At 41.7% G+C, this 15,413-nt stretch overlaps 1 protein-coding gene across 3 annotated transcripts in view; it reads right to left on the bottom strand.

Moving 5' to 3' along the window:
• FOCAD (focadhesin) overlaps nt 1-15,413 on the bottom strand; it is a 198,753-nt gene that overhangs the window by 78,477 nt on the left and 104,863 nt on the right. For all 3 annotated transcript variants that reach the window (XM_077817702.1, XM_077817703.1, XM_077817705.1), the window contains exons 16-19: nt 6,197-6,331; nt 3,372-3,422; nt 2,683-2,766; nt 581-710 (exon numbers count right to left, since the gene is read on the bottom strand). In XM_077817702.1, coding sequence (XP_077673828.1) covers nt 581-710; nt 2,683-2,766; nt 3,372-3,422; nt 6,197-6,331 — 400 coding nt within the window. The remainder of the gene's footprint in view (nt 1-580; nt 711-2,682; nt 2,767-3,371; nt 3,423-6,196; nt 6,332-15,413) is intronic.

Raw genomic sequence — 15,413 nt, 5'->3', positions numbered from 1 at the left:
ATATTCACACCATTATTAATTATGTTTTATACTGCATAATATCTTAACATTGTTTACTTAATTATTTGACTGTTATTCAGAGCACTATGCACCCTCTTCGCAAATACATTACCTGAAAAAAATATCAAAGAGTATAATTACTTACATAAAGCAAATACATGTATAAATCCTGTAACTTTGTATTTCCTGCTGTTTTATTTTCATTCAAAATTCAGAATTGCCTTAAAATGTTGTCCTTCAGTTCTCTACGTTAGGCCTAAATCATAATTAGCGAACAAGTATTTGAAATATAGTAACTTGTAACCAATTATATAACTACAGAAAAGAGAAAATATGAATAGCATTTACAAGAAGAATTCTCAATTAACATCCTTGAAAACACCTTTATTCACTGCCAGGAGCTCTTAATGTTACTATTATTTAAATTGGTAAAGTGTTTTAGGATATAATTTTTATGGAAGATAAACAAAGTAAGGTCCCAACCCCACAAGTTTCTTCATGTAGGTAGAACTCTATACCCATACAGAGTCACTCAGATTCTAAAGCTGTATAGTAGCTTCCCCTTATGAAAGTGCTCTACCTGGCAAAACAGAAGGAAGAGTTAGAGACAAGAGTTTAATATATGAAGAGCCAGGAACAGAAAGGTCCACCTCCTTCTCGTCCTCTTCATTTATGTCCATCTCTTCTGATGGACCAACTTCTGGTCTTGCCTGAAGGAGGACAAAGGCAGCAGTGAAACAAAACAAAAATAAATAAATATAGAAATAAACATTGCCTCTTAATCCATGTTTAGATTCAAGGTCCAGTGTGACAAAGATAAGGATCACTATTTCAGTAAGGAATGCCCTCCAGTTTAATGAATTTAAGTCCTGAAACTGATCAACTGAACGTCTTTCTTCTACCAGGCTGAAAAGTGTATGTAGATCACAATAGGCTTATAAAAGCAGTGAGCCATATAAATTCCAAGATATCACTAGTGGTAAAAATAATCAAGGCATTTGTGGACTGAATGGCAGTACTTGTAGTACTACTGGGCCTTGAACTTGACTCTTTGTCTGACCCTTCTGTAACAATTCAGGAAAATAAAATGTTTTATTTTTGTATTGATATTCAACCTATAAAGCACATTTCTAATAGTAACAAGTATTTTTTCTTCTTTTCATTACACTAAAATCTGCAACGTATTTCTAACTGATTAAGCCTTTAAATAAACAAACCTACTAATCTTCTACATTTTCTGATGCAACATTATACCAGGTTCAATTACCAGGATATTGCCTATGTGCCAGCACTCAGAGATTTATTTATTATCACTCTAGCATTTAGAGATTTGTCCTTAATTTGTATCTTCTTCTTTTGTGACAAAATGCCTTCCCTTTTTATTTGTAGGTGTTCGCTAAGGGCTTGTCTCCACTACCGCTTAAGTTGATGTAAGTTATGCCGCTAAGGGGTGTGAAAACGAGTGACATAAATTACATCAACTTAAAGCAGTGTCCATACCATGGTATGTCTGCAGGAGATGCTCTCCTGACAACTTGGCTCCTGCCTCTCATTGAGGTGGAGTAATTATGCCAACAGAAATGTGCTCTCCCATCGGTATAGCATGTCTTCACTGGACACGATGCAACTGCGCGGATGTAGCGCGGTAGTGTAGACTACCCCTGAGACAACGTGGGTGAGGTAATCTCTCTTTTTGGACCAACTTCTGCTTGTGAGAGAGACAAGCTTTCGAGCTTACACAGAGCACTTCATCAGGTATTCACTGGACATTTCTTCACAAGTTTCCATAAAGTATGGGCTCTTTTAAAAAAATCTGTTTATAACATTTTCATGATATACAGCCATAGCACCATATGGAGCCAATTTTGTAATACTGTTGGAAATCAAAACATACAGAAGTATTTACCAGAACCATAAAGTAGCAGTGATTACCCATTACTGCCTACACTCTCATATAGATGACCTTACATGTACTCTTCCAGTGTATATGTGTAGAGTCAGGAATTTTTCAGGGTAAAATATAAGAGGAAACAGTCCTTTACATGTACATAAAACCATGAAACAAATAACAATTTTCTTTCCACCTGCCTCCCCCAAAAAGGAGGCAAAGTACCTTAAAAGTATATGGAACACAGGAAGGCAAGATTTTATCTTGATTCAAAACAAACACCTAGTACCTAAATGGACAAGTTTGTCTCAAAAATTGAAGCATTAATCATGAGTTCAGGGGATTATTACTTTGAGATACAACTTCCAACAGAGTCTCTCTCTCTAACTACTTCCCTATAATACAAAGTCTGGTCCAAAACGCTCTCAGAATAACAAAAGATACAAATCAAGAGCGCTCTCTCTCTCACCTGTGTAGTTCCACTTACTAATTAATGAAGTAATAAAAGCTGCCTTCTCTCTGATCACATAGGCATCACTGAACTGTTCAGTTAGCATCCTCCCTCTCAGGAGCTTATCCAGCACTCTCCTGGTAGCTGTGCCTTTTACTGAGGAGAAACAACCAGCTACATCCCTACATCCCTGGGTCATTTTGCCTTTGATTCTGCTGTTTATTACTTAATCTGGGATAGCAAACAAGTATTCCCCTCTTTCATGTGGCTTTGCTCTTTACTTTTCCATTCATTTCTAAGGAAGTGGCACATACTCTCACCCTTTAAAGTACAAAATGTCTACCTGTTCGGGAAGATGAAGGATGGTGTGCTCATCCGAACCAAATTCTGACAGAGATTTATATGCTGAAATTGCTACAATGGAATCCTAGGAAAAAAATATCACAAGCATAGAAGCCATTATTTCTGCATAGTGGAGACAGAACTCATTTGGTTATCACTAAGCTAAGGGAGTTTATCCACTAACAGTTGAATGCTGAACTGTTTTATGAATGTCTTTGTTATATGTAACGAAGTCTCCTGTGAAGCGTATACTCAATCCGTTATTTTCTGTACGCAATAAAGCACAATTGGGGGAAATCCACTATCAAAATCGACACCCTTGTTGGTAGTCTCAACAGAGAGGTCTATTTTTAATGGAAACCCTCCTGCTCTAAGAGTGGACCCAACCAGGCCAAGGCTGAGACATATAGGGGAAGCACAGGCAATGTGGGGAAGCTTCAACTGGTCTTGACCGCACTGTCCTGGCTCTGAGGAGAAGCAGAAAAAAATCTGTCCCCAAGGTTGTCAGTCTACCTCCCTCAGACAGAGAGAGAGAGAGAGAGAGAACGAACTCAGCACTGACAGGCAAGGAAATATTGCAGAAAATAAATAAATGACACTGATACCAATATTTTCAAAGGGGGACGAGAGGAATCCTTAACGTGTGCCCACTACCCACCTTAATTAACATTCTCCTGCCATCTCACTTACCTTGCTCTGAGTGTGGCTCCAAAGTGAGCTGACAACTTGGGCTTTAAATTTCTATTAAATTAAAAACAAATATTTAGTTATAGATAGAAACTGAATAGCCCCATGTACCTATTTCATTAAGTAATATGGACAAAACTGATACAAGGAGTTATGAGCAGTTATCAGCAACTGAAAATATACTGTACATTCAGCATTATGGATTTTTCACAGTGAGGCACTTAGATACCATGGAGATGGCTGCAGTAAAAACACCTAGATACTGTACGTTAGATTAGCTCCATCTTTATAATACTTCAGGTGGTAGAAACTATTCTATAAAAATACAGTCCAAGGCTCCAGTCCTGCAAACACTTATGTATGTGCTTAATTTTAAGAATGCATGTAGTGCCAGTGAATTCAATGCCTGCATTTGCAGGATGGGGGCTCTCATCTTTTAAAGTCCGTCTACATGGAAAAGCAAACAGAGAAAGGGAGTGTGTGCGCAAGCAAAAATAGTTTAGCAAAAAATGTCACTGCAGGAGACTCAGGGTGTATTTTCACACCTATCCTTTGATTTATTAGCCATGGGGTGGGCAAACTTTTTGGCCCAAGGGCCACATCTGGGTATGAAAATTGTATGGTGGGCCATGAATTCTTACAAAATTGGGGGTTGCGGTGCGGGAGGGGTGAGGGCTACGGCTGGGGGTACAGGCTCTGGGGTGGGACCCGAAATAAGTTCAGAGTGCGGGAGGGGGCTCCAGACTGGGGCAGGGGGTTGGGGTGCGGGCTCCAGCTGGGGGTGTGGGCTCTGGGGTGTGGCTGGGTATGAGGGGTTGGGGGTGCAGGAGGGTACTCCAGGCTGGGACTGATGGGTTCGGAGGGGGATCTGGGCTGGGACAGGGGGCTGGGGTGTGGGAGGGGGGCAGGGGTCCAGGCCTTGTGCAGCGCTTACCTCAAACAGCTCCCTGGAAGCAGTGCCATGTCCCCCGTCTGGCTCCTATGTGGAGGCACGGCCAGGCAGCTCTGCGTGCTTCCCCATCCACAGGAGTCACCCCCACAGCTCCCACTGGCCTCAGTTCCCAGCCAACGGGAGCTACGGGGGTGGTGCTTGGTGCAGGGGTAGCATGCAGAGCCCCCTGGCTGCCTCTTTGTGTAGGAGCCGGAGGGGGGACATGCTGCTGCTTCCGGGAGCTGCACAGAGCCACGGCACACACAGAGCGGGGCAAGCCCGCAACCCCGCTCCCTGTCTGGAGCGCCGGAGTGAGGTGAGTCCCAGACCCCGCTACCCAGCAGGAGCTTGAGGACCAGATTAAAACGTCTGAAGGGCCGGATGCGGCGTAGTTTGCCCACCCCTACATTAGCCTATTACATGGCTCAAAGTGCACTCAGACGTGTTTTGATGGGATGTAAAAGTTAATACAAGGAAAAAAACCATGATCAAACACAATGAAAGTAATAGTATAATTAAAAAAAAACCACCCTCCAACCTCAAAACCAAAGCCAAACACAGTGGATACTCCAAAGTAGGAGAAAAAGTGGAAAGGTTCTCTATGCAATGGCTAGCAGTGAAAAAGAAAAGTAGGAAGAGAAAGTATTAAACAGATATCAAAGGGATGAGAGTTCTATTGTCTAGAGGCCACAACAGCAACAGTGCAGTAACTTGCCAATATAAGGCATAACGGTGGAACTTCTGCATTTGGAAAGAGATAGAAGCAAAGGAAAAGTTCTGATAAAAGCTTAGTTAAAAGGGCTGAGTAGTTACAAAAGCACAGGTGGCTTTCCATACACTGCTGAGTGGTTGAAAATAAAATGTCAAAACACTTAATCTGGCAACCTGCCTGGGAATTATGCTTCTACGAAGGAAATGAGAGCCATCTCTTACAGACAAGCTATACCTACTACTGAGACATCTGTTTTCCCAGGGCTGTGGAGCGGATACAGCTCAGTGGCAGAACCAAAGCACTGTTCTGGGGTAGACGGCGCTAACAAGGTTTGTAGGGCAAGAGGTACACAACTGTATATCATCAACATACTGATTTCTCTGAGGTATTCCTAGGGCACCTATCACATTTGTATCCAACTGCAGTTGATACTACACCCCATATTCAATCCTCAGTGGATCTCTATGGCTATCCTGTTCTTCTCCACGCCCTGTCACAAAAAATCAGGATGAGCAAAGAGGCACACATGCATCTGGACAAAAGCCCAACCCTTCATTAATTCCTAAGTCTGTAGCCGCCATAAGACAAAACCACCCCTTGTGTCACGCAATTACCAGAGGGATATGGCTGCCAACCCCACATTCATTCATTGGTCACCTTGGGGAAAAGCGGGAGGACGAAGCAATTGAAAACATTACTTCAAAAAAGCCCCAAAATTTTATTTGTACCACAAAGAGAACATACTTGACTACTTTCAGAGTAGCAGCCATGTTAGTCTGTATCCATAAAAAGAAAAGGAGTACTTGTGGCACCTTGGAGACTAACAAATTTATTAGAGCATAAGCTTTCGTGAGCTACAGCCGGCTGTAGCTCACGAAAGCTTATGCTCTAATAAATTTGTTAGTCTCTAAGGTGCCACAAGTACTCCTATCCTTGACTACGTGTCCAGGACTCTGAGCCTCTGTTCAGCACTGAAGTGGTGGGAAGCTAACAGGTATGCACTTACCTTCCTCACAGGATTAAGTAGCTAATACTTGTAAAGCCCTTCAAAAACAAAGTGCTATTTAAATATAACGATACAGCTAATTATTAGTCAGGAGAGTGACTTGAAACATCCCTAAATGATCAGACACATTTAAAGCTGCCACTAAGAGAAGAAATACACTTTAGACCTGGGACACATACCTCATACTCATTTGTATTCACTTTTAATGAAGGAACCAGGGCGAACAATTCGTTCAGTGTTTTTAAAATGAGTGGACGGGTGTCACAGCTCAACTTTGGTGAGAGTGCATTCCACGTAGAGCGAATACAAACTACCTGCAAGGGGATAGGAATGCATCATTAACACTGGAGGTCTCAACTTACATTTCACAATATTCATTTCAGCACTTTTCTGCCGATCTATGCTGAAGCAGTAATTAATACAGGACACATTATAAATATGGCAAACATGTTAAGACTTCACTAATTAACAGTCTCACAGTACATTAAGCAACGTCATGTAACAGTAAATAACATCTCTCCAGATAATGCAGCTGTTTGAAATGTGTTATATAACTTTTGCTTTCCAGAGCGCCCTGGACAAGCAGGAAGAGATCATGCTGGTGCACATGAACCAGCAAATTGCAGGATGTGTCACAACTACCCTACTTCATTTGTTTTAGTTAGCTTAAAATCAAGCTGAATGTGGGAGTGCTGCTAGCAGGCTGCAAGCAGGAGCAGCCACACTCCATCAGAGCTATGCACAACCGAATGCTTTTAAATCACTAAAGCCAACCAAATCTTGAGAAGTTTGCCGAACAGACAGAAGGGAAGAGAAAATACTGCTGGGGCCTAAAATCTTTCAAACACCTAAAGTATCAAGGCAAAATAAGCATTAAAAAGTTTTTTTGAGCCACACCACAGTACAGATAAACTTCTCAGAACCAACTTGCTCCACTGAAATAGAGAGCAGGCCAGAACCCTGAAAAACAACACTAACTCTGCTTTATGAGACAGTACCAACAGTATTTCCAACTGCAAGCTTTCAAAAATCATGAGAGTCAAGCACCCCAAAAATCTGAGATTGGCTTAAAAATCATGGGATTTCTTTTAAATAATAAATTTGGGGGATGAGGAGGAAGAGTATATGCTTTCTGGCTTCTGAGTCCTTAGGATGAACTTGCTTCACCTTTTCAAAAACTTTTCTCTGCAACCAACAGGGCTGGAAACATTCATTTAAAAAAAAAAAAAAAAGTAAGAGATTCTCATGCCATCTCTTGATTCTGATCACTGTGGTTTTCAGAGAAACACCAAATATTGTGATTTGGCAACATTGTTAACTAAATAAAATAAACTGCAGGCTTCTGTGCCATGTAAGGAATAGAAAATATACTGGAATACATGTCCATTTAGTTAACTAACGGGGGGGGTGGAGGGGGTGGCAAGATAACAAGCACCTCTCAACCCCAGTGAATGTGAATGGAAGTTGAAAGCTTCCAGCAACTTGCAGGATAGGGCACCTGGATTCAAAGGTCAGCACTTTTGAAAAGAGATTAGAAATCACTGAAAACCAAATACAAGCCAACGAGGGCAATAACACTTTAACAAAAAAGATCCTGACCCAATCTAATGTCTGCAGAAAGAAAAAAAGAAATGCCTGAGAATTAAGTTAGATTCTGAAATGTATTTTGTAATTAATTGGGGCTGTGTCTATACAACTTGTAAATTCAGAATGATGTTGTGAAGTTGTATTACGAAAAACTGCCGTATTATGAGTGCCTATATGTATGTGGATCCACCATTGCTGACAAGCCCTGTAGAAGCCCTGACAATACAACAGAATGCTTCTCTGGACTTACTGAACCTATTCAGGTGCAAACATCTCAGGACAATGGGTGAGCTACCTCTTTAGAAAATCAGTTTAGCAGCTGATTCTTCTGAAGGGAGGGGGGAAGGTAGGAATAGTGGAAACTTACTAGGAGTAGAAAGAGACCATGTGACCAGGAGGGATTTAAATAAAGAAACACACAGGAACAGGAGCCAGGCAGGAAGAGGAAGCATAGGGCAAGAGAGAACAAACTCTCTTACAGAGGCTGGGTAAAGAGTTCCAGGAGGGAGAGGTTCCCAGTATGTAGCGGCCTCATGGGGCAGGGGAGTTCTGCCTACTTTCCTGAGACCACATGGCCCCATGGACTCTGGACAACCTACGGGACTCAGACCGCAGCCCAAAGAATGTCCTGGAGTGGTGAGCAAACAGAGGCAGGGGCATGCTGTGACAGAATACACCCATGTGTTCAGACCCCACACACTACTGTAATAATCTTTATACAAAGTATGCCTTGTAAGGTATCATTTAAAAACCAAATTTGCTGATCAATATTACCATGGAAAATGTGAAATTATAAATTTAAGCTCAGATCATGACTAAAAGTATGTTTTCCAGAAAAGTTTGGGGAGTGGCCAAACCAGGCCCACAGAGACAAACCATAAACTGACACGGTAACCAGGTGTAAACAAGGCTGATGGACCATTACCTGCGAAGTGGCCATTCTTTGGCAGGAAAGATGGCAGGGGCAAAAAAAACTACATCACAGCAAAGTAACAGCATGGAGTTCCCTTCCACACAGACTGCCTGTCGCCTTGCTCCCACTTGGAAATGCTTATCAAAGAGGAGACAGGACTACAATAAGAAGGGACGACACCCAAAGGACCCTTCCCCCCCCCCCCCTTCGATTCACTATACCTAATGGACCAAGGAAGTAGCTGTTGCACTGAGGAAGGGATTGTGACCTTAGAAATGTGGTCAGTAATACAGCTGGAGTATGTGGTGAGTAACCTTTGCTTTGAATTTAGTATCCTTTGTTAAGTAAGTAATACACGAGTAGCATTGTATCTTCATTTTTCTTGTAACCATTTCTGACTTTGATGCCTCATTACTTGTACTCACTAAAAGTTTCTTTGTAGTTAATACACTTGTTTTATCTATTCAAATGTATTTAAACTGAAGTATCTGAATAACTATTTGTAATAATAAGATGGCATTGTAACTTGTATTGTGCAGGAGAGGACTAGGCTGTACAGGACATACATTTCTGAGGGAAGAATCTCAGATTGGCCATGTGCTTGGGTCACCCTGAAGTATAACCAAAGCTGGTGAGAGCCAGAGTGTAACCCAAGTGTGGCTGGCAGGCTGCAGTTACACACAGACATTGAGGGTGTGGCTTGCATGCTGGAAGGCTGTTTGTGAGCAGCCCTGGGGAAACCACTTCAGCAAGGCATGTAAGGTACCCAAGGTTGCAGGGCAGGCGTGACACAGCTGCTCATTAGTCTAGATTATACCCTGGTATGTGTTTAGCATTTATAGTTTTGGATGATCTGAGCTTTACATGATTAAGTATAAGAGCATAAAAGTGTTTGTCTGTGCAAAGTGTACGTGTGTTGACAGCTTCACAACTGCTGTACACCCCTGAGAGAGTTATACTGAAACCAGAATCTTCACACTTTTGGTACAGAGTTCTGGCACAAGAGTGTGTTTAAGTAACTCAGGTATCTCAGGGATCAGCGCTGGTCCCACTCCTAGGGCAGGTGGGCTGAAGAGCCCCATTTCCAAGAAGTGGTAGACGACAGTGCCCTGGCAGTGTGCCAGAGAGGCCAATGGCAGAACCAGTTCTGCAGCCTGCTGAGGTTCCAGAAGCTTAACATATCCCAGGGGATCCAGAGCACAAGGGCTTGGATTTCCCCTCACAACAGTCTCTGTGGGAGACCAGGGAAGGCTGCTTCTAGGATCCCTGACATACGAGTTCAAGGTATTTCTCAAGAAAAAACAAGAGAATAACAAGGAAAAGTTTTATATGAGGCCTTAAAAATGGATCTTAAAGTAAAGCCAGTTTGAAAGGAGAAATATTACATACAGTATACCAACGAGCACAAATTCAACCAACATGAGAAAGTGCAAGAATCACAGAATCCCTGATAGCCAGGACCCAAACAAGATTTTTGTAACCTGGGAGACAATAGTATGACATTATCTTACAATATATTTCTTTACACTTGAATGGTATTACTAGTTCCAAAGTGCTATTTTCATTTCATCCCTCTCAAATTTACTGTTTCATGATTAAAGTGAAAATGTTGATTTTTTTTGCCCTTTTCAGATGTGTCTCTTGATGGTTACAAGAATTAAATCCAATAAAAACAAGAATTCAGTGTATTTAAAAATATATTTAGACCAACTACTGTATTACTAGACATGAGATTATTAACTCAATTTATCAAATCAATAGATTGTTAACTATCTCAGGGGAATTGTTTGGAAGATTGGCTTTGGAAACTTTTTATACTTCACTCCAAAAACATTTAGGCCCAGATTCAACAAGGTTTTTAGGCTTATGTTGAACTTTAAGTATGTGAGTAGTCTCACTGAATACATGACAACTTATAAACTTAAAATTATACATGATGGTTTTAAAACAGATTTCAGATTTAGATTTGTAAGGCACTATTAGTTACCTAATTCATTAAAAATAGATTTTAAACTGCATCTGTTTAGTTAATGGATGCATCTCAAACTCATGCTAATAAAACTTTTACGTTATGCCACCATGTATGAAAGGAAACTATGAGAACGGTGTAGTATTCAGGTTGATTTAAAATTTGAGCATACAGCTTTCATAAAGAATATTTAATGCAGAATTTCTAAATAAGGCGGCCATGAATGTTTCCTTGGCTCGGATTCACAGACAGCTCTAGGTATGGTTTCGTTCCTACAGGGAAAGAAAACCAGTTCCTAAATAAATTGCCAATAATTATCATGGTACTTTCAAATCTACTTCCAGAAATTCAGGAGAGGTCCTTTTTTTTTTTTTTTTTTTTTTAATTTCATCCAATGCTCAATCCAGCAAAGGAAGAATTTTATGAAAGCTTTGTGCTATGAAAACAGAGCTATCTGATCTTTTCCTAATAAGAGCCAGAAAACTGCTTTCACAATTAAAGAACTAAAGTCAGTGGTGCAAACCTGGCCTGTGTTGATAACTTGCCAAGAGTTGCACAGAATTTGCATATAATTTTACAGTTAAAAGAGGAAGGATGATCTCCTGGGTTACAGGACAGGTCTGGGAATTAGGAGATACCTGGGTTCTGTCTCATTTGAGACGCTGAACAAATAAACCTTTCCATGCTTCAGTTTTTCCCAACTGTAAAATGGAGTAATACTTACCTGCCTCACAGGTGCGTTGCACAACTTAGCCAATGTTTATAAAGCAATTTGAGCTCTTCAGATGGAAGACACTCTAGAAGTGAAATGTATTATTGCTATGTAATTTTATCAGAGCTAAATGCACACATTTATTTTTCGTTTGTGCATTGGACATAGTACTTTACAAATAAGATAAACAGAGAATGTGCTTTGAAGGCTGCAAGTGATGGCATAAAAATGAGAAAACTGGCACTGCTCCACTGAACCCAAAAATTCTTGATGTCCAGCTCTCTCCAATGTGCACACACACAGAGAATGCAGTTCCCGTCTGTTAGGTAAGTGTAGTATTTGTTTTTTTCAGAAGCAATTGCTGAATTAAGCAGTTATTTCAGTGACTGTGAAAACACTTTAGAGAACAATTTCAAATCTGTAAAGATGAAGCTTTTATGAATGCCTATTAAGTCCATTTTAGGAACAGGCATATCCACAAATATGTTTTTATGGTAACTAACATTGACAGCTACCGAAAAGTAATCTCACTACATGTCGAGTGAAAATGACAACCCTCTATCCCCATTTTCAAAAACACATTCTCGAGAATTAGAAAGACCAATTCTACTTCAGTGTTCAAAAAGACAGAGAAATCTTCTAGGATTTGAAGAGGTACAACTTTATGTGCTGGTCATTTAGGAAATGAGGCATCTTGATTTATCATGTGGAGAAAAACAAATATACATTGTGGAGTCTCTTCAAGTACTGTAGTCCAGGAAATGCACAAAACTAGTAAGTGCAGCAAAGTACACTTTCATGTTGACTTTCCTATGAATCATTTAAGCTCTCCAACTCCAGTAAACCATAACAGGGACAATACTCTGAAAGCAGCTTCAATTTAGCATACAATTGAGTCACATTCATGTCCAATGGCAGATCACATGGAATGACCAGACATGTTATTTATGTTGTGTATTGAACTCCAAGACAGAACAAGGCAGCAAAGACTGAAAGAACTACAATATATAACAAATGTCTTCCTCTATCAACCAAGTGGATTATTTTTTTTGAGGGTATATATTGCTTCTTTGCTGTTTACCTGAAACTGTGTGTTGTAGCCCTCCATATAGTACTAGCTCACATTAAACATGCATAAAAGCCTCTGAAATACAAGTTAATCAGGAAGCTTGAGGTCTACAGTATCACTTATTCTACAGCATAGCCATGATACCAATATTAGCTGTGAAACAATACCCTATATTGTAGTAATCCCACAGAAGACAGAGCAATACCATGCATGCTTAACTTGCTTCCTAGAAAAATATTAATAAAATATGGTCCACACCATGCTACCTGGGATCAGTTTATTTCATACTGACTTGTGTTCTGATGCCCTGTACCAGCGATAGAAGGGTTCATAAGAGAATGTCAAACCCAAAAATCAATATGAAAACAAGATAAGAATTAAAAGCAAACTGAAAATCCTGTTTGGATTAACATGACACTTTTGGTATTTCCTTTGGAACAGTTCTGCCAGGACTAAAATCACAAAAACAAAGGAGGATTTGTATGGATTCGCGTAAGGACTCTAATAGCAACACTATACTTCTGCATGATTTTCCCAGGACAGATTTACCAGACAGACCATAATGGTTTGCAATAAGTACGGTACATAAGTAGCTTAGAGTAAATGCCCTCTCAGCATTAGCATAGCTACCAAAATACACCTTGAGATAGCAGAACATAATGAACATTTCCTCTCAGTAAAAATATAACATAAAAGGGTTGAAGGTGCATGCAGAATGATGGCTAGTTTTCTGAACTCCATATAGTCAAAAATACTTTCAAGTATCATTCAGCTTTCTCAGTTTTGTTTTTAATCTTTGTTCATGTTTTTTCTGTTTGAGTTTTCTTGACTGAAGAGATAGAGAGGAAGATGTGAGGAAAGTTAAGTTATATCTCCTTTCCTTCATTTACAAAGAGGATCTGTTTTATTCTGTATGAAAAAAGTGGCACACAGGATAAATAGGATGGAATATATAATCTAGCCCACTTGTGAGGGATTTGGAAGGGAAGTCTGCAGACAGTTCATAGAAGGCTGGGTCTTGAGCAGGTAATCTTAGCATATATCAGAGAACAAGCAAACTGCATATAACAGAGAACAACACTGCAAGATAAAGAGATTCAGGATGCAGATCTTGAAGCAGGATGGCATCTCCATATTCTTAATTAAGAAATCTGAAGTTCTGCAAACTAAAAAAGATGTCTATCCTGGAGAACAGACTGAGTTGTGTTTCAAATCTCCCCTAAATGGAGATCCTCAAGGGCAGAAAGAAGGAAAGTCTTGCTACATTTCAGAATCATTTGAATTACTTATAAGTACCATTAACTCCTGCTGCATCTATCTTCCACCTTTCTGCAGAATGTCTGCAGTCTATTCCTCGGACATCCATTTACCACTAGTGCCAGGACAAATGTAATTACTTGTGCAGCTATTTTTACTGTATCAAAATATGTAAAGCTATGACCCCAATAATTTTATCAGAATAAATATCTGAGACTGGAATCCACAGAAGGGGTTAACAGCCACTGCTGATACACTTTGAATCACTCTTGTAATGTAGACAAGCCCAAGCTTAGATCAGGCTGTGTTAATTGATATATACTTTGACCTGCTAAAGTGAAAAGGTGTTGCAAAGTGCCTACACTGGCAAAAAGGTGGTTTAGTCCGGGTTAGTCAACAAAGACACTCAACCCATTTTTCTAGTGCAGATGCACCCATTCATGGGCTTTAAATAGGGTTGCCAACTTCCTAATTGCACAAAATTGAACACCCTTGCCCCGCCCCCTGCTCCACCCCTTCTCTGAGCTCCCGCCCCGTCCCAAGGCCCCCCCATCAATCCGGCCCCCCCCCGGTCACTCACTCTCCCCCACCCTTATTCACTCGCTCATTTTCACCGGGCTGGGGAAGAGGGTTGGGGTGCAGGAGGGGGTGAGGGCTCTGGCTGTGGGGTTCAGGTTCTGGTCTGGGGCCAGAGTGCAGGAGGAGGCTCCAGGCTGGGGGGGTAAAGCCAAGGGGTTCGGAATGTGGGAAAGGGCTCCGGAGGGGGTATGGGCTCTGGGCTAGGGGTGTGGGTTCTGGGGTGAGGCCAGAAATGAAGGGTTCAGGGTGCAAGAGGGGGCTCTGGGCTGGGGCAGAAGGTTGGGGTGTGGGAGGTGGTGTGTGGGGTGCAGGCTCCAGGAGGGAGTTTGGGTATGGGAGGGATCTCCAGGCTGGGGTAGGGATGTGGGAAGGGATGCAGGAGGGTGCTCAAAGTTGGGGAAGGGGGTTGGAGCACAGGAGGGGGTGCTGGGAGTGAGCTCTGGGTGGCGTTTACCTCAGGGAGGCTCCCCAGAAGCAGCAACATGTTCCTTGGCTCCTAGGCATACGAGCGGGCAGGCAACTCTGTGCGGTGCGCGCTGCCTCCACCTGCAGGTGCCGCCCCCGCAGCTCCCACTGGCTGTGGTTCCTGACCAATGGGAGCTGCGGGGCTGGCTCACGGGCCCGTGCGCAGAGCCCGCCCCCCCCGGCTCATCCCTCTGCCTAGGAGCCAGAGGGACATGTCGCCGCTTCCAGGAGCCGCATGGAGCCAGGTAGGGAGCCTGCCAGCCCAACCAACCGGACTTTTAACAGCCCAGGCAGTGGTGCTGACTGGAGCCACCAGGATCCCTTTTTGACTGGGTGTTCTGGTCGAAAACCGGACACCTGGCAACCATAGCTTTAAAGCTCATTGTCTACATGTAATTTTTAAAAAAGGCAATTATTCTTGAGTAGTTAGCAGCTAACATCAGCATACTTTTATTTGTTGAACTCCAGTGAGCTTCTAGTCTTACAAACAGCTGACAAAAAGGGAATGCTAATGGCCTAGCACCCAGAATGTGAAGCCAAACCATACTGGGTAGTCAGAAGACAACGTGATAGAGGATGGGTGGTATGACTGATTTAGAACCGTCTTGTGACAATTTGCAATATTGTATGTTGGCTTAGTTTTGGGGGGATGAATTTATTGGGTTATCTCAACAACAACATTTGGAAAGAAAAGGAGGGAAAAGAATGGCACAAAAAAAGCCACCCCTCAGAAAGCACCTGACAGTTGTTCAGGGACAATATCAGTACCACAGACCCTTAGGACTCTGGCTTAGTCTCCTGCTGAGTCTACAGAAAGGACAAAGCCCAGGAACAGAGAAGAACAA

Source organism: Eretmochelys imbricata, chromosome 5, assembly GCF_965152235.1.
Source record: "Eretmochelys imbricata isolate rEreImb1 chromosome 5, rEreImb1.hap1, whole genome shotgun sequence".
In the NCBI taxonomy this organism is placed as follows: Eukaryota; Metazoa; Chordata; order Testudines; family Cheloniidae; genus Eretmochelys; species Eretmochelys imbricata.
This window is presented reverse-complemented; position numbering and strand designations above follow the sequence as displayed.